Here is a 19026-nt window from a genome sequence, read left to right as displayed (position 1 = left end):
TTTCCTCTTAGCACTTTAAAGATGGCACCCCATGGTCTTACTGCTTGCCTTGTTACTAATGAGAAGTCTGCTATCACTCTTATCCTGGTTGACTTCAAGATTTTGTCTTTGGCTTCTAGCAGTTTGAAAATTGTGATAAAACTGTGGTGTGTCTGTGTGTTTTGGTGTTTATCTTGTGCAGTATTCTCTGAGCTAGAGCTTCTGGGATATGTGGTTTGATGTCTGTCACTAATTTTGGAAATTCTTGGCCATTATTTAAGCTTTTTCTCTTTTTTTTCTTTTACTGGGATTCCAATTACATGAATGTTTGACCATTTAATATTATCCTACAGGTCTTGGATGCTCTGTTGTTTTTTTTCTCACATTTTTATCTCTTTGTTTTCAGTTTGAGTACTGACCTACCTTCTTGCTATTGACTTCTCATGACTTATCTTCTATTGACTTATCTTAATACTTATAGATATTTTCCTCAACTGCATCCAGCTTACTTGTGAACCCATTAAAGGCATTCTTCATCTCTCTGTGCTTTTCATCTCTCACATTTTTCCTTGTGATTCTTTCTTATAGCTTGTCTCCTAGTGAAATTGCCTATATGATTTTGCATGCTAACTGCCTTTTCCTTAAGAACCATTAACATATACTAATTGTAGCCATTTAAGTTCCCTGTCTGATAGTTGTAAAATCTGTGGTACATCTAATTCTGGCTGATTGCTTTATCCCTTCAGACTGTGCTTTTGCCATTCTACATGTCATCTTAGTTTTTGTTGATAGCCAAACATGTATGGGACATAGATTCTGAGGTAGATCTGCTCTATGCTTGGAGATGAGGATGCCATTCCTTCTATCAGATCTTTAGTGTGGAGGTGTGTGTTAATGTAGTCAGGAGGAGTTGGGCTGGATGTCAAGTCTGCTCCCTGCTTGGCCATGAGTCTCCCCACTTGGCTTTGGGTCTTCCCCTTGCATGGCTCCTCCAGTTGTATCCCACTGTTATTCTTCCTCAACGTTTGTTAGTTAGAGAACTGGGGAGGGAAGCCGGTCTCTGATGTTCTGATTAAGCCTTGGTGTTAGGGAGCACTGTGGATATGAGTGTTGGTGGTGTGGCCTTCCTCCAGATGTAATGTAATGTTAGATAGCACATATTCCTGCCCCTTCCCAGGGGTAGAGGCTTTGTTTTCTCCTCTTCTCTTTCAGAAATAGTGGGCTTCCCCAAGGGAACTCAGGATGCATGGAGGTCATCCTTCCCCTTCCCTGTAAAGATCAAGACTTTTGTTTCTTAGGAGTGTCAGGGGAGAAAGGGTTGGGTTTTCATGGTGGTCTCCACTCCCCTCCTTCAGCTGCAGGGGATCCACCAGCGCTCTCAGGCTGCCATTTTGTGCCCTTGTCCAGCAGATGAAGGCTTCTCATCAGTAGGAAAGAGACAGGAGATGGGTCTGGGTGGAGGGTCAGCAGTGCCACTAACCACAGGAGAGTCTTCTCGGCAGGCTCCTAGATCTTCCCCATGAGCACCTGGTGGAATGAAAGCCCACGAGAGACCGCAGACCTCCCTGTGTCTGTGGTGCCCTCCTGTGAGCGCACATTTGCCTTCAGCAATTCATTACAAGTTTCTGGCTCAAACTTCCTATTGGTTAGATGGCCTTGAGTGGCGTCCTATATAAGCAAATGCTCAGGTCCTATTTCTTCCTGAAGGTGCCTCTCTTCATATTTCAGGTTAATTTTTGACATCTGACTTTAGCTCTTTCGAGAGTTAAATAAAAGTAATCTGCTGTTTCTCTACTTTGTTCCTCTTGTTAGAGTGGAAGCTGTGCTTCCTCTTAGCTCTCTGCCTTCTGCAGCTGTGAACTGAAACACTGCTGTTTTTAATGGCATTTTACCAAGTTGTGTGCAATCCTTAATTCCCTTTGAGCTATGCAACCAGCCTGGATCATGCACATGTTACTGCAGTCTCAGGCAGAAAAGAAAATCCGAAAACTTACAATTTACTATGCTGAACATTTTTCATTTTCAAGTAATCATAGATATCATTATAAACTCCTAATTCACTCCAGAGTGGATTCCTATCAGAGGTAAAACCAAAGTTTATATTTTTAGATGCCTTTGAATTCCCATGATGACATAAATTTTCTATATGTAAAATTCCAGCTCTTATTCATTTCTGGATCCTGGAAATCACTGGCTTTTTAGTAACAGTAATAACTCAAGGCACTGAATACAATCTAACAAGTAATATGTCCCATAATTGAAAGTATATAAGATGTCTTTAAATATTGAACGAGTCAGTTTTTTCATGAAGTTAGATTTTCAATAAATCATTCAATTCAGTTACTTACTGAGACTGTTGCTGGGTGCTGTAAAATCATACAGAAAAGAAGGCAATGTCTTTTTAATTGAAATTAAAAGTGAACACTACTAAAAAATGTAATATTGAAAAGAAACAATCCTTCCTTCCTATATGATATAGGATGTTGATCAATTTCCTTTCCTGTATCTTCTTTTAAGGGTCTATATGAAAGCTGGGGATTTTCTGGACCTATCCCTTTAAAGACTTCCACTATTTTAACTCATTGTCCTTCCAAATAAATTTCTGAGTTTTGCATTGCTCTCCTCAGTTAGATAAGTCTTTATGTGGAAAGGTTTTATATTGAAGTAGGAGGCTTCTATGTTATAAGCAAGACAGCTGTTCCAAGCAGTCTACTAAGTTTATTTCAATGTGAAAATACTGCTGTAAGTCAGAAGTTGTGCATGATTTTTAATCCTTTGTGAGCTCTCAAAAGGAGTCTTTAGCAACACAGTAGACTAGAACATATATTATAAAAATTACTTTGCCTGGGTAATCATTACTAACTAGACATACTTAGCATAAGCATGTACTTGTAAAAGCAACTTACAGGCATAAGTTGATGCAGTTTTACAATCAACTAAGAAGGCAAAGAAATTTAAATCAGCATTTTTACAGTAGTTAAAGTGATAAAAAGCTATCAAGCACCTATCAAACAAATGTTCCACCAGGGGGTGTAGTCTGCATTTATTCCTTCTGCAGCCAGTCGGTGCATGCACCTGAACAGTTGTATAAAAAACTCTATTTTTGTAAAGTTACTTATAAATGTCCCACTACCTTTCATTTTTATTTCAAGGAAGCTTTGTTTTTATATTTTATTGTTTGTCAACCAAATTCAAAGTGATTTCCAACACCTTTTTAAAATTAATGCTAGGTTTTAAATAAACTGTAAAAGGAGATACCTAGATTCTTTGGGGGAGTTTGCTATTAATCTTATGCTAATCCTTTCCTATAGCCAGGAATCCATTAGTAAAACAATTATTTCATAGCAATGAAGATCATCTCACAGACATTCTACAACTAGATTTTATAGACTAACATATCTTTAAGTAAACCTCTTCTCTAATGAATTTGAAAATACTCAGTTACCCTAACAAGAATAACAGCAGCTAATAGTCATCAAGTCCAAAATAAAATGTTTATTTCAATCACAGATTTACAACATTGATTTTCCTCCAGAACCACATTTGATGAATGAAAACATTTTGTTAGACGTGTTGACTCACTAAGATGTGTGTATCTCAAATTTATCCAGCAGTAGATGTTACAACCATATCAAATGGCAAGAACAATAGCTTTTTTCTTTGCAAAATGTGCACCCTATTGAAATCTCTATTGGCTCAATGTTATCCAGATAGTAGGCGCAAAGCTGTTGTTGAACAGTCGTGTCAGATGTGAAAGCTTAAGCTTCAGTGAAAACTCATACCCTTGGGGTCAGGGGTGCTGGGGCTTCTGTTACCTGGACTCTTGGTTTCTCTTGAGTCTCCATCTGTCCCCTCCCCTTTCCTGGGGAAGAGGACAGCACTGACTGCTGTTGCGCTAACTACAGGTAGTATGGGCAGGAATTGTCAGTTACATTCGGCTCTATAGAAGGCACAGTAACACAGGCTGATTCAAAAGAAGCCAGCATTTCAAGATGTATTTACTTAGTAACTAGGTTAAACATGAATATGCACTCAAGATCCATTTGTAGGGGACTATCAAAGGTATTTCTATGTTCACTATGCAGTCTGGCACCACATGACATGTACCAATCCTCAGTCTAACTCCTTGCAGACCCTTTGCAGTTTCTAATCATTGAAGCAACATTGCAAGCAGCTCTAACACATGCCTTTGCTTCCTCAAGCCTGTGATAAAGAGGTGGTACGAACAAGAGAGTGTTGGTGTAGCCCCCAAAGAAGAATTTGCTCAGACTTACATTTTGAAAATATTCAGATATTTAAAAACTCACACTGTATTGTGTCTACAAAGTTGGGCTCAGGAGTCTGGGAGACCTGAGTTTAAACCCTAACTATGTTTCTTAATTGCTGTGTGTTAACTCTCCACATCTGTTTCCTCTCCTGGAAGATGGGGATGACATCATATAGGTTACTGTGAGGATTAGAAGAGATACTAGATGGTAAAGGCACAGTAAGTCATCAATACCTGCGAAGCAATGTGTTAGTGTTTCTGCTGCTTTACGTCATGGAGTGCCCTCTAGTCCCAGGGGCCTGTGCAGATCCCTGCAGCTCAAAGAAAGGCAGGCTATCATGCAATATTGATTTGATCAGCTCTTTATCATTTTTAGTGATAAAAGGTCCAGCACACATCTTATGAGGGACTATGAACTTTCCCAGCTCTCCTAAGACACTGGGAAGGGTGGGTACGGAGGGATGAAGGGATGCATTTTTAAAAAGCTCAAACCAAATTATCAGGGATCTGACTTCCTAAACATTTGTTCTAATTTCACCAAATATTTTGCGTGCTACCTTTTCTTTCCATTTTCCTCCATTTGCATGGGCTCTGCTTTTGATGTGGCACACACTTTAAAACTACATTATTAAGCAGACAAGGATGTCACCCCTGCAGCTAGCACTCCGTCCCCAGCCTATTCTTAACAAATCGGCTTTTGTGTTCTTTTGTGCTGAAGTGATTAATCATTTCAACTACCCAAGGGCTCTGATGATCTTCTAGACGACTCCAGCCATGATGACCCTCCTCCCCCAACATCTAGTGTTTTAAACCTGTTAGAATCTGTTCTTGGGTCTTTATTTGTATCACAGTGGGTTCCTCATCTCATGCAACAATAGGGACCCTTCAAAAGAACTCAAGTTTTCCTTTCTGGCCTTTTCCAGAGCCAGATGGGGAGGTGTGTGAGGGGGTAGGTGGTGGGGAGGTTAGTGAGAGTCTTCAGTAAAAAAACAAGGACATAGAAAGTTAAAAAGTCAGAATGATAAATGCTGATGTGCAGACCAGAGGAGAAGTTGTCACCTACTGTCTGGCGTGAACCTGGGGCACCTCATTTTTCTGTGCGATATCATCATCTCCATCGTGTCGTGGCTGGGTTTCCTAGCTCCCTTTTCCCCTCTCTAGCTCTCTGAAGTGGGGTTTTCTAATGGCTTTGGTGTCTGAAGCTGAATCTTTGACTCACCAGGGTCTTAATCTGTAATTTGGTTTCCAGAGAGGCAGCCTTGTTAGATTTGGGGGGATTGGTCATTTTTTAGAACTGTTGCTGACATTTTTAGCTGACTTTAAAGGTTCTACTTAAAAAAGCCTATACTTCCCCTTCCTCCCTTCCACAGATATACGCTTTAAATTTAAAACATGTTTAAAAACTGACTGAAAATATCATTAGGTCACAAGTCACTGCCAGAGAAAGGAATGCTAAAATTATTCATAGAGTAAATATGCAGATACAAGTATTTCAATAATGTTAATTAACATAGAATCCCAAGGTGATTTTTAAAAAAATATGTACTTTGTATACAGAAATAAGTCTATATTTGAGACTATTAAAAAGATATTTACAAGTAGCTGAGGACAGAACTTTAAATTAATGCATAATATGTCAATAATAATAACCATGTTGATCTTAAGACTTTTAATCAGGTTTCAGAAGTTTAATCAATGTTTATAGAAAAACAGAATTTTTTTCTTAAAAAAGGAGAAGATCCTTAATATTTTTAGTCCACAGAACCATAGATCTGTAATTATTTCGAATTATAAAAAATATATAAGGCACTAAAATGAAAACATCATAATGAAAAGTGATAATAATAAACAGTGAACCTCTCCTATGTTACAACCTCTACAACTCCCTAGGAAATTCAGGGGAGAGAGAGAGATACATTTGCATAAATAAGGACATCTTCTTAATGGGAGGAGAGAGGGGTAGGCTTAATAAAATAAATCAGCTAATGTTAGCATATGACAATTATTTTCAAACCTACTACCTGGAAAGAAAGGAAGGGGTGTGTGCACCTTTTCTCATTTATCATCAGAAACTACAGGTATTTAGAAGAGCAGGACTTGGTAGAGGAGTGGTCTTCAGAAGTAGAGATGCACATATAGAAGTGGTATGAGCACAGCTCTTCTCTAGAACTTTTGAGGTGCAAGTAGGCCCAGGAACAGAGCTATATGCAAATTGGAAAACACTACATGTGTAAAATCTAGTGAACTGGGGAGGTTAAAGAATGCTAAATGGGTTACCTATCCCGAAATTACAGGTTATGTGGACAGCCTTTCAAAAGAACAAAATACCATGCAGATGAATATAGCAGCATGTTCTAAAAAGTTACAGAAAATGTCTGAGTTCCAACACCTACATTTAAAAGATACATTTCATTGCATTCAAAAAACCATAAAAACAAAAGAATTACACACCTATAAATCACTTAACTTACCAGAACTTACAAAACAATAAATAAATGAAATGGCAAATGAAAAAAATCGGGTTTCCTATGTTTTTTTTTTGTTGTTGTTAGCTTATAGTGATCTAAATAATTATGGGTATAAGGATATAGATAACTAACTATGTCTTACTTAAAATATATGTTTAATATCCAAACAAATACTCTAGTTTTTCAAAGCCTGTATCTCTTCAATCCTTAAATTATCACTTTCTATCTTACAGATTAAACTTTCCTGTGTATGTACAATAGGAATTTGCAGCAAATCAATAATTTCACAACCCTCAATTTGGAAAAAATAACAGAGAACACTGTGTGTGGTTTACATGATAATAAATACAATTTAAAAATGTACGTCTTAAGCTGATTGCTTTGGATAGATGTGTTTTAATTGTTCTACGAACTGCTTTGCACAGAGTATATTAGCAGTGGAAACAGCTTTGACTTTCAGCCCTTGACTCTACAAGCAGCAACATGGTGATTAACCAAATCATCTCTGCAAACTTATTATATTGATTTCTTCAACTTGTACCTTACACTCATTACCTACCAAAACGAAAAACTCAGTCTCACAAAAGATAATCAGAATACAAGGGGCAGATACAAAAGGTCTGAGCTTTCCTGGGGGGTATCTGAGTAAGAGCCTTTTACTTTTATCGCTCAGGTGGAATTAGGTGAACTTTCATCTCTCTTGCATTTGTGCCAATTGTAGAACGTGTTCTAATGCTCCCAGGCAACACACCAGTCTTGGCAGTTGTTGGAGGGAAGTTCATGTGTCAGGGCATTTTTTTATTGTGGAATTGGAAGGACAACAGGGTGGAGAGCAAGAACAGACATTGAGCAAAAGGTCAGAGTCATCCATTCATTATTCCTCCTCCGTTTATTCAGCACTGGCTAATACCCATTATGTGCCAGTCATTTTGCTGGGCCCTGGACATAAGTGACACCAGTCTAATGGGGGATAAGAAAGGCCAGTGTGACTCAGTGTAGGAAGTACGAATATGGGGTACCTACCTATAGAGTAAGAAGATCAAACTCAGACTTGGGGGATCAGGAAGGCCTCCTGGAGGGAGGGACATCTTGTGAAGCTTGGAAGATCAGCAGGAAACAGCTCAATTTGGGACCATGGGTAAACAGAGCATGTTCTTGGGGTAGCAGGAGCATGGGGTGAGCCCAGCGGGGAGGGAGGGAACAGCGGTGCATGCAGGAAGAAGTGGAGTGGAGTGTGAGGTGGGCGGTGGTCAGAGCTGAGGCTGGAAGGCTGCGCAGAGCTGGGGCAGGCGTCTCTTCACCCATATCCAGGGATCCGGCCCTATCCTGAGCCTGCAGGAGCTACTAAGCCACTTTAAGCAAACATGCTTTGGAAAGCTGATTCTGCCTGCATTGTGGGGAGATGGCTGAGGTCAGAGAGGAGGGCTGGGGGGAATCCAGGTGGAAGGATGGAGGACTGCATAAGGAGGGCAGTGAGGGGGTGGAAAGAAGTGGACCCACTTGAGGACAATTCAGGAGGCAGACCGACAGACTTGGGAGGGCCTGAGCGCGGTGGTGTGGAGAGGAGGAGGGACCAGTGGCTTGAGCAGTGGCGGGGGGTGAGGATGGGTCCTGCAGCTCCATCCTGAAGTCCCAGAAGGACTCAGTGGTGGTGTAGAGTCGGAGGGTGGACAAGGGACCAAGCAGTGGGGGTGCAAGGTGATACTGGGGTCTGTGACACAGCTCAGGCAAGCCTCTGGGGGCAGCTGGGTAGGTGTGTGTAAAACTCGGAACAGGGCTTGAGAGCTATGCCTGACATCATCACAGCGGCATGTTCCAGAAGCTGGGCGCCATCTCCGGTGGGCACGGCAGCCGGAGGAGTGCCAGCAGCTGGGGAAAGTCACACGGAAAGGAGGCTCCGGAGACAATGACAAGGAATGACCAGCAGGTTGGGAATCACTCCCAGGTCAGCCCAGGAGCGTGCGGTGTGAGAACCAAGGGGATGAGCACCTCCACGTGACCCTGTCACAGGCCCGCAGGCCCAACCCGAGATCACACCGTGGCCGGGCTGGGCGCCTGGGAAACCAGCGTGGCATGGTGACGGCGGTGAAGTCGGGCTGGGTGAGATCCAGGTCAGTGTCTACGCCAGCCCGCACAGTGGATGTGGGAGCCTGGGGAGGCTGGTCCATGCCTGGCCTGCTGATGCAGGGTGGTGAGCAGGCCAGGGAGCAGGTGCGGTTGCCAGAGGTATGGGGCGGTGGGGAGGGTCTGACTCAGCCAGATGAAACTGGTTCCTGGGGGAGAAAACATCTTGCTCTCCATGTGGGAATCATAGATATACAGACCTTATACAAGCAGGTGGAGAGTGATTGTGGATGAGAATTTCAAGGGGGGGGTGATTAGGAAGAGAGTGCCTCAGGTGTCCTTTGGGGGCTGATGCTGAAGAAAGGCTGAGCAACACTGACTGGGCAGAGGTGGGAAGACTGCAGGACCCCTCCACCAGGAGTGCCCAGTGCATGCCACATGGGCACTGAGCGCTGGCAGGAGCACGTCCCCCTGTGAGGGGGGCTGGCATGGTACAGCCACCTGACCTGGGCATGGGATTCGCATAAATGATGGGTCACAACTGGATGGCTGCCTGGAGGGGGCCATGATCCAGCCCCAAGCACTGGTGCCAGACAGAAGGTCCTGCAGCTCCATCCTGGAAGTCCCAGAAGGACTCAGTGGTGGTGTGGACTCAGAGGGTGGACAAGGGACCAAGCAGAACAGTACCCTACTAACAAAGGACCATTAACAGAGGGCAGGCCACAGGGGAGGGCTGTGCAGCCGCAGGTGGAAACTGGCAAGCTTCTGGGAAGAAGACTGCGGTGCCCTAGGGAACTAGATGGGGCAGTTCGGGCATTGAGAGGTCTTTGGTGACTTGCACCCAAGGACCTGTTTGCAAAGACTAGCTGCCTGATGGAATTTCTAGGTCAGAAAGAATTTAAAAAATGTAGGGTAGAGGTGATGAAGGTTATAGGCCCCTTCATGCTAGAAATTTTCTGACACAAGGATTACACACACACACATACATACACACACAGACACATTCACACTCCCAAACTGCCTTTGCAATCAAGTAGAATCTCATTTGCCTTCATATTTTAAGTACTAATGTCACTCAGCAAATATTTTAATGTTTCTGTGCTCCTTTAATTAGCACTCAAATATTCTTTACTAAATGACTTAACACACAGTAATTCCAAAAATAACCATCAGTTCTGGTCTTTAGTAAAGTTTTCAAAGCCTGATGCAACACACAGGCCTATATTCTGCTTATAGAAACAGAGAAAAAAATAAAATTGCATTGGCTCTGTTCGGTAAGTTTAGCGAAGGACATGGAGCAGGTTGGTAGGCCAGCGCTAACTATTGCCGAACAGAACTTAAGAGAAACCCAGATTAGAAATAGGTGTGTTGTTGGGATGCTTTGTGTATCTGGAAACATTATCAGATATTATAATTTTATGTGTATTCCTACTTTCCACTCTGTAATTAAAATAAAAACAACACTATAATGCCAAGCCTCATTCATGGATCCAGAGAATTTGTATTTTGTGTTCTACATGATCCAAGTTTAAACACTTGTTTTTCTGGAAACGAAGACTCACTGAAATGTAAAGAAGCCAAATACTGTGGCGACGCTGTGAAAGCCAAAGTGGAATATACAGAAGACTCTGTATAGTCCAATGGGCCACATAAGGTGTGTCAGTAAGGCGGCTGTCCGTCTGCGTCTGTCCCACCCCTCTACACTCTGTGCTGCTCGGGCTGGACTCTGCACACCCTCCCAAAGGAGTCCGGCATCGAGAGGCATGCCTCTGGATTTGTTTTCCCTCTAACTCACTCATCCTGCAGGCATCTGCTGAGGCCCTCCCATGTACCTGGCAGGTGTTTAAGGCACTGAGTAAATCTGCTTCTTCCTGAGTTATATTCAATCTTACCATTTCTTTGTTCTGTGGATGTACCTTGCCAGGTCACAGCAACAGAAAACTTAAAAAGTAAGTGCTTTTAATGCCCAGGTCCTCTGATGTAATGCAGAACTTTTCTTAAGTATATTCATGGGGTGAAGCTGCCTTTCACACTGCCAGGAACCAGCCACCTTGCAGTCTGGCCAGCTCACATGCTTTCCTTGCATCTCTGAGAGTCTTTGCCAGCCTGGGGACAAAGGAGGCACACAGCACCCCAGCTGCCATGATGCCTGGTGGCACGGAGCTTTGGTTAACACTCTACTTGTGCATTTCCCCCTCTTTCCAGTCAACACCTTCAAGTACAATACTGACAAACACCCGTGGAAAAGACACTGACAGTTATCAGTATCACTTTACTGTTGGGGCAGAAAGTGCATTCCCACAGACCTTTAGCTACCTGGGCTGCTAACATCCCCTGCTTCTATCCCCACGGTCCTGTAAAGGGCCTTTGTGATTTCTAATGGTGTGCACCAGAATGAGCCAGGCAACCCAGAATGGCAAAACCCTTCATTCCCAATGGAGCTTGGAGACCTGGGGGGGGGGGTCCCTTTGGCCATCACCCCAAAGCCTGCGGGATCGGAACAGATTCTGAATTCTAGTCTCTTGTCTCTGTTAGAAACGGCATACCTACAGAATCACCATAAAGTCTATAGTGTGTAGCCAAATGGTCCTGGAACATAGGAGCAGGCTGTTGGGGAACCCCTGATAGGCATTAGGACATCTTGGCAGACAGAAATGGAGCCATTTAAGTAGGGCATTTGGTGTCAGCCAAAAGGGGCTGACATAATAAAGCCTATTAAATATGTATCTACAGATATAAAATAAGACTTCATTGTAGTATTTCTGTCTCTGTCCATTCAGACGACCAAAGGCAAAATGAAATACCACAACAAAACACTACCAAGTGAAACTACTTGGATGAGGCTTGCAGGTTTTGCTTGGTGAATTTCTCTAGGCCTACAGCAGGTTTACTCTTGCTTTGGTTTTATTTTACTACAATAATAATAGAATATATTAATGCAGCCCCTTCACAGTTTCACCTAGATTGATTCTGCCATTTGTAAGCTTTGTTTTGTCACTCATAAAACCTTTACTGTTTGAACTAAATGAAATAATATGTAAAGGAAACAGAATGAGCTAGAAAAAGCCTGTCTGGTAAGAAGCACGGGAGATCTGCCTTAGGTCCAGCTCTGAGATGACCCAAACAGGTCACTTAGAACAAGCTCTTTGTTCTCTGTTTTCCCTAGGGAGTGGCTAATATATTTTCATTTGGGGTAGGGAGCATGCAGGCAGTTAAGCACAAGGTTTCTCTTGGCCCACCATTAGGGTCTGACCCTGTAAGGGGTCCACAAAGACATGCATTTCATGTGATGGTGCTCTGATTCTCCTCACATATCTTCCTAATCACAACTGGGAATCTTGTCCGAGGAAATGAAGCTCCCTTTGTTTGCTGGCAGTCTGTTCAATTGTAGAGTCAAGAAACCGGTCTGGGCCTCCAGAATTTAAACAAGCACCAGTTACGTTCTTACAAATAGAAATGCAACTCAACGTAAATATTAGTTATGAATATTTCCCAGGGAACTGGAGTTAAATTACTTACTAAAGATGAAAGCCAAGAAGGTAGTCCGCTCAGATGTTATGCAGGATTGTCTCTATATTCACCCTTTAAATCTAAACCAGGATCTCAAACCTTGGTCTCTTATTACAAAGGCTCCCTCTGTTATGAGTGGTGCCCCTCAACTGCCATCTACAGCTGACTTGCATAAAACTTACGCATCCTAGATTCCAGCCCCGTGCAAACCACATTAAGTTATAAACAGATTGCTGAGAAAATGTTAATGCCATTCTCCGTTAATGGGTAATGCTACAAAAAGCACCTAAGTATTACAGCAGTGGAACTTTTAAGGATGAAATATAGTGTAACAGAAAAGTGTCTGTTACAAACATATGTCAGCCATGAGGGCTTCTAGCCCTTATTGCCCATCTACTTAGAAGTCAGTTATAATTTCTCCCTCGGTTAACTGAATTTTGCAACAATACTCAGATTTATTAGGTCCCAGGATTAAAATTCTCTGAGCAAGAATAAAATATAATTATACTTTAGAATATAATGTAATTTTCAAATGACTCAAAAACTGTCACCTCAGCAAAAATAAGAGAGGGGAGAAGACAAAGAAGTTTAAAGATGAAGTTGGTAACATTGCCATAAAAACCTCTGTGAGTTCAAGTGCACAAATGCATGATCTGGCCCTTCTGAATCATAAACATGTGGAAATGGGAAACCTCCCTTTCACAGCAAAATGTCTGAGTGGTTTCATACTGAGCCAGGGGGACTTCTTCATTTAATAAGACAGCATAGCAATTAAGAGAGAGAAAGGCTGCTGAAAATTCCAGCTCTACCATTTACTAGCTGCACAACCTGGGAAGGTTGTTTAACTTCTCATCTCAGTTTCTTTGTCTGTAAAGTGGGAATGTTAATAGTGCCCACCCTGTGGGGCAGGCATGGTTAAATGAATTCACACATGCAAGAGACTCAGAATAGCGCCTCATCCATAATACTTGCTCAAAAAATCCTAGTTCTGCAACATTTAGATTTTTGGTAGTTGTTACTTATAGGATTTATTGCAAATACAAAAGGGCCTGAATGGACCTTTGCTCACAAGAGCTCTAAACTCACAGGCTCTGTTTTCTCCAGTCTGCATTCTGCGCCTTCTGTGGAACAGAAACAGAACTCAGTAGGGTCACTGATGACATTTCCGCTGTACAATCTATTGGGTGTTTATCCACCCTCATCTCTCATCCTCTTAGAAATTCTGTGCATGGTTGAGCTTGAAACTCTCTTTCCTCGGACCCTGTGACTCTGTACTGTCCCCATTTTCCCTCACCCTCTAGTCACGCCCTCTCACTTTCATTTGCCAGTGGATCTTCCTTTCCCTGGCCTTTAAATGTTGGATCTTAGGCCCTCATTGTTTCTCGGTCTCTAATCTCTCTCCAGGCAAATTTACCCATTTATATGATTTTATTAGCAACATGCTAATGAATCCAAAATGCAGGCCTGCAACTTGGAAACCTCTGTTCTGAGATCCAGAGTCACGCATGCGCATCAACATTCTCCATGTTCACTGAATGTCTCAAAGGCATTTCAGACTCAACCTGTCTAAAAATTAATTTATGATGTTCTCCCTCCCCAGGAAAAATTGGCAACATTGCCATGATCCTCTAGCAACTCCTGAATTACCAACTACTCTACTACTTGTGGCTGACGGGCGAGGCTAGAGGAAAGGCTCACCTGGGCCATACCAGCACCACTAGCACCTCGGTCTCCCTCATGTCTATGCTACCTCCCTTCCTGGACCCTCCTCAGGGGCTCCAGGGAGAGTGGAACTCCGAGGGCTCAGCCGTCTTCAGATGAAGTCGCCACCTCCCCCGCCCTTCCCCTTGTACATGCACATACATCAGGCATCTGGTTAGCCCAGCTTTCCCCTTTGTCCCCTGCCAGTTCAAGGAGGGCCTAGCCAGGGCAGCACCAGTGTGATACATTAGAGTCAGTTTCATGGGGTCTGTGGTATGAAGCTTTCATCAGCATTCGTAAGAAAAAGAAGTAATACTTCAAACTCTTGACTGCAGCATTCAGTTTTAAGTGAATGTTACATCACCTAAACTATATCCTCTGGCGTGCAAATTACTCAAGCTCTTATTCAAACTTTCAGCCTTGCTTGGAGTAAGGAAAAGAAAGGTCAAAGAACAGATTTCTTCTATATCATCAGAAAAGATAAGAAAGGCTAAGAAGGGGTAGGATTTTTAAAGAGCAAAACCAATGAGGGAATCTGTGTATTCTGGCATTATCATTTTACAGCCATAAACACATAACCAATCAAAGGAAGATGGCTTAAACGCTGAGTATTTGGACCCCAAATATCAAAGTATGTTGAAAGAGAAAAAAACACTAAAAGTGTATCGACATCTTACACTATTTGTTGTTTAATCGGAAACAAAGTCCCAGGATAGAGATAATATAGATATAAAATACCATATGTATTTTATTTAACATATACTACATGCTAGAAATGAAGCTTACCCACTTTGATTATTGTTTTCTATAGAAATCTCTTCCAGGGAAACAAAAATCATTATGAATGCAACAAATTAAATGCACATTAACTATTACGGTCAACTTGAGAGTTAAAAGATTTATTTATGAAATAATGCTTTCCAGGAAGAAAAACATCCTGCCTCTGAAACAATGTGATGGTTAATGTAAAAATTTAAACCAAAGAATTATATTACTATAATTCACTGGCAATTCAAGAAAAAGTATGTAGGATGTCTAATCACTAGGAATATATTAAAGTAAAGTTTTTTTGTCTGTATAAGGAATTGCCACGCCATCTGGTCTAATTTGTCTTGGTGTTTTGCCCAGTGTAATACCAGCTTTCTGAGAACTCTGACTTATTAGGTTATTCCCCTGGAAAAATGTGAGTGAATTAAAAATATAGGTTGAAGATGACATCCCGATTATAAGTTTGAACACTCAAGAAAACACTAATATGGTGGGAAAGCCCCAATCTAAGTGAATCTGAATGTGAAACTGGTTCGTGGACAGTATCCATCAGAGATGACAATGACGAAAGCACAGGCTTGTGCAGACTAACGGGCAAACTAACAGCATGCAAAACAATAGAGAAATAAATCTCCAGACTCCGAGTATTACCTCTTTGTCACAATGTTTCTCACTCTAATTAAGTTTAGGAGATATATAACAAGGCAACCCCTGCCTGAATGGAAAGTACAGACTATTAAAGGACGCTTTTAAATAGTAGAGTGATAAATGGGGGCATCCAAATGCGAGCACAACCATATTTTTCATCTCAACTCTATTCTGTCTTCCAGATGATAACATTACTACAGTGTCACTTCAGGCTGTGCAAAGGCACAGGATTGAGGTGTAGCTCCTAGATTTCTAAAAGTAGCACTATTTTGTAAAGTGTCACAAAGGCAACTTATGTGATTTCCCTCAGAAAAGGTAAACAACAAACAACAAACAAACAATGGGCTTCTTTTAACAATGGAGCCACATGCCTCCTCCTACTTGAAATCTATGTCCAACCAGTCGATAATATTTGTAAATAAGTACTCTTACCCGAATTATTTCTTCAACACAGCTGTTGGTTTCTCCAGATCTACTCTCCTGAAAGCAAAGGGAAAAAATATTAAGCCTGATAGAATAGATCCGTGGTTGCACAGAAAAGATGACACAGAAGCTTCCAAACCTAACAGAGCTGAGCCTGGGGAATGCCTGAAGTAGGACTTCCTGATAAGCTCCTTTCCTTAATGGGCTAGCTGCCTTCATGGTTGCAACTGCTCCCCTCTCCCACCGCTGCACTGCAGACAGGCCAGCCAGGAGCACCGCACACACCCCAGGTCCAGCTCTGAGCCCCGTAGCCATGTCAGTTCTAAGAGACATGTCAAAAATTTTGGGGTACAGTACACAAATGACAGGTGTGAGCTCTGTCCACCCTGGGCTCCATGAGTGTGGAACTATGGTCTCCACTGCAAAAGTGGACCCAGTTCATCCACCAAATACATACACCAAATACCACCAAATGGTAGCACAACTACAGTGTTTGCTACCATTTAAGTAAAACCTATCTCACTTTTTAAGTAAAAGTCTTGTAGTTCCACTGTCCTCCAAGCCTAGATTTGCTGGTTTGATGGTCTGAAAACTGGAAGATCTCAACACAGGGCATGCTGGGTGTCACACTCCAGGGCCACCTGTCCTGTAGCCCACAGTGCTCTGTGCTGTGGGAATGTGAAGGGCTCTGAGGAATGGTGGGTCTAGGTCACAGGTGATTTGGGGGAGCACTTTAAGTTCCAGAGATGCTGTGTGGTTACTGCTAGTTACACAGCTCAGGGTGCAGGGGGTGGTTTTGTGGGGACATGAACACAGCATTGGCTGGCAGAAGTGCCTACTGTGGTCTCAGGGAGATGCTTTTCTTGGCCTTCTAATTCAATGGCATCGACCACAACTCAGCGTGACATCCCCATCCCGAATGAGCTTCCTTCACAAGCACTCCTCCAAGCCACCCCCCTTTCCTCCTCCCAGTTCTCTCTCCACCAGGAAAGCCTATTTGCGCCTTCGCGGTTCTCCTGGTTAGTTCCAAGTCATCCTCCAGATAGCAGGTCAGCCCTGGCTTCCACAGAGCAGCCGTCCCTCACCCTGGAGTACTCCACCACAGAAAAATTGTTGCTTCAGAGCACTAGCCACACTGCAGCCCAATAATTAACTCTTTCATGGGTTCTCGTCCCTCTAGAACACGCAAGTGCAGGGGCTCTGTGTCCTCCAGCACCGTGCTCACACAAGCCTGCGTGCGCGCAGTGAACAGCCCATGCAGACGATGTATGAAGAAACGAGTGGGTCTACTCCCTGGAGTTCTGGGGAACTGGGGGGCAGGCTATCACAGCTGGCTCCCCGGCCTTTGATCGCAGAAGCTCTACCACAGAGCTCACCTTCACGCCCACATGCCTGCGTGTGCCGCCCCCGCCTTGTCCTAGTGGTATAGCATTCCGTTTGAAATACTCTGCCCTTCACACTGGGGGAGAGGCCAGGGTGAACGAAGCTACATGAGCCTTGAAAAGATCCCCACATGTGACTGAGACCCTTCCTACTCAGAGGATTTGTCCAAATCTCCAATTGAGGTCCAGAAAGTACATGATTTGCCCCCAGCCGCCAAACAGCAGAGCCTAAACCCGAACATGGCATTCCTGCTCCTCAGTCTGGTGTATTTTCTCTTCCTGAAGCTTTTCCCAATCCCAAAGGCTGTACTTGAAATATACCCACTCCCTCGGCATGCCTGAGCTCATTGTCTGCCAAAGTATTTTACTACCAGGGCTTCTACGAGGTTTATATAGTTTGGGAACATTTTTTTTTGTGTGTGGTAAAGTATACGTAAGATAAAGTATACCATTATGACCATTTTGAAGTTTGTAATTTACTGGCATTAAACACATTCACAAGCTCTTCATCACCCTGAATGGAGACCCCATGCCCCTTAAGCAGAAGCTCCCCATTCCTCCCTGTCTCCGGCCCCACTAACCACATCTACTTTCTGTCTCTGAATTTTTCTACTCTGGGTATTTCATACAAATGGAAACATAGAATATGTGGCCTTTCCTGTCTGTCTGAGTTCACTTCAGATGTTTCCAAGGTTCACCCGTGTAATGGCATGTATCAGTATTCATTCCTTTTTATAGCTGGAATAATACTCTATTGACGGAACAGACCACACTTCGTTTATCCATGCATCAGTCGATTGGCATATTGGTTGTTTCCACTCTGGTTATGTGACAGCATTTCTATAAACATCTGTGTACAAGTTTTTGTTTGAACACCTCTTTTCCATTCTTTTGGTATCTAACTAGGAGTTTGATTGGTGGTCATATGGCAATTCTACGCTTAGCTTTTTGAGGAACTGCCAAAGTGTTTTGCACACTCACTGTACCATTTTACATTCCCACCAGCAATATGCAAAAGCTCTAATTTTTCTACATCCTCACCAAGACTTGGTGTTTCTGGGTTGGTTGGTTTTTGATAATAGTCATCCTAGTGGGTGTGAAACGGTATTTCATTGTGGTTTTGATCTGCATTTTCCTAATGACTAATGCTATTGAGCATCTTTTCACATGCGTGTTAGCCATTTGCATATCTTCTTTGAAGAAACATCCTTTGCCCACTTTTTAATTGGATTATGTTTTATTTTTTATTGTTTTGTTGTAGGAGCTCTTTATATATTTTTTATACTAAATTCCTATCAGCTATACAATTCAGAGATTTTCTTCCATTCTGTGGGTTGTAGCTTCACTCTCTTGATAGTGTTCATGGATGCACACATTTTTAATTTTGATGAAGCCCATTTTGTCTATTTTTTTCTTTGTTGCTTTGCTTCTGGTGTCATATCTAATCACTGCCACATCAAAGGTCATGAAAACTTACCCATGTTTTAAGAGTTTTACAGCTTTAGCTTTTATATTTAGGCCTCTAATTCAATAGTTTGAGAATTTTGAAGCAAAGTTTATTCCCTTATGGATTACTTGGTAAGTTTTAGTTAAAAGAGGAACATGATCTTCATATAAATTTCCTCGTCTCATCATTAAAAGATCAATAACAAAACGTGCATGGCGCAGCCACCACTGCTAACAGGGCACAAATACAACTTACATGTCTATCCTTATAAACTGAGAAAAACAGTGTTAAAAATCATGACAGGATTAGGAAACCCAAATGATTTTACTAATATTTCATTACCTTCCCTCACACATTTTGCTTTCTGTT

General features: G+C 42.4%; 1 protein-coding gene across 4 annotated transcripts in view; it reads right to left on the bottom strand.

Annotated features, from left to right (window-relative positions):
• AFF3 (ALF transcription elongation factor 3) overlaps positions 1–19026 on the bottom strand; it is a 519828-nt gene that overhangs the window by 256059 nt on the left and 244743 nt on the right. For all 4 annotated transcript variants that reach the window (XM_037020011.2, XM_037020012.2, XM_073239775.1 and 1 more), the window contains one exon: positions 15838–15885. In XM_037020011.2, coding sequence (XP_036875906.1) covers positions 15838–15885 — 48 coding nt within the window. The remainder of the gene's footprint in view (positions 1–15837; positions 15886–19026) is intronic.

This window comes from Manis javanica, chromosome 1, assembly GCF_040802235.1.
Source record: "Manis javanica isolate MJ-LG chromosome 1, MJ_LKY, whole genome shotgun sequence".
NCBI classification, from domain to species: domain Eukaryota; kingdom Metazoa; phylum Chordata; class Mammalia; order Pholidota; family Manidae; genus Manis; species Manis javanica.
Note: the sequence above shows the minus strand (reverse complement) of the source record. Positions and strands in the feature narration are given on the sequence as shown.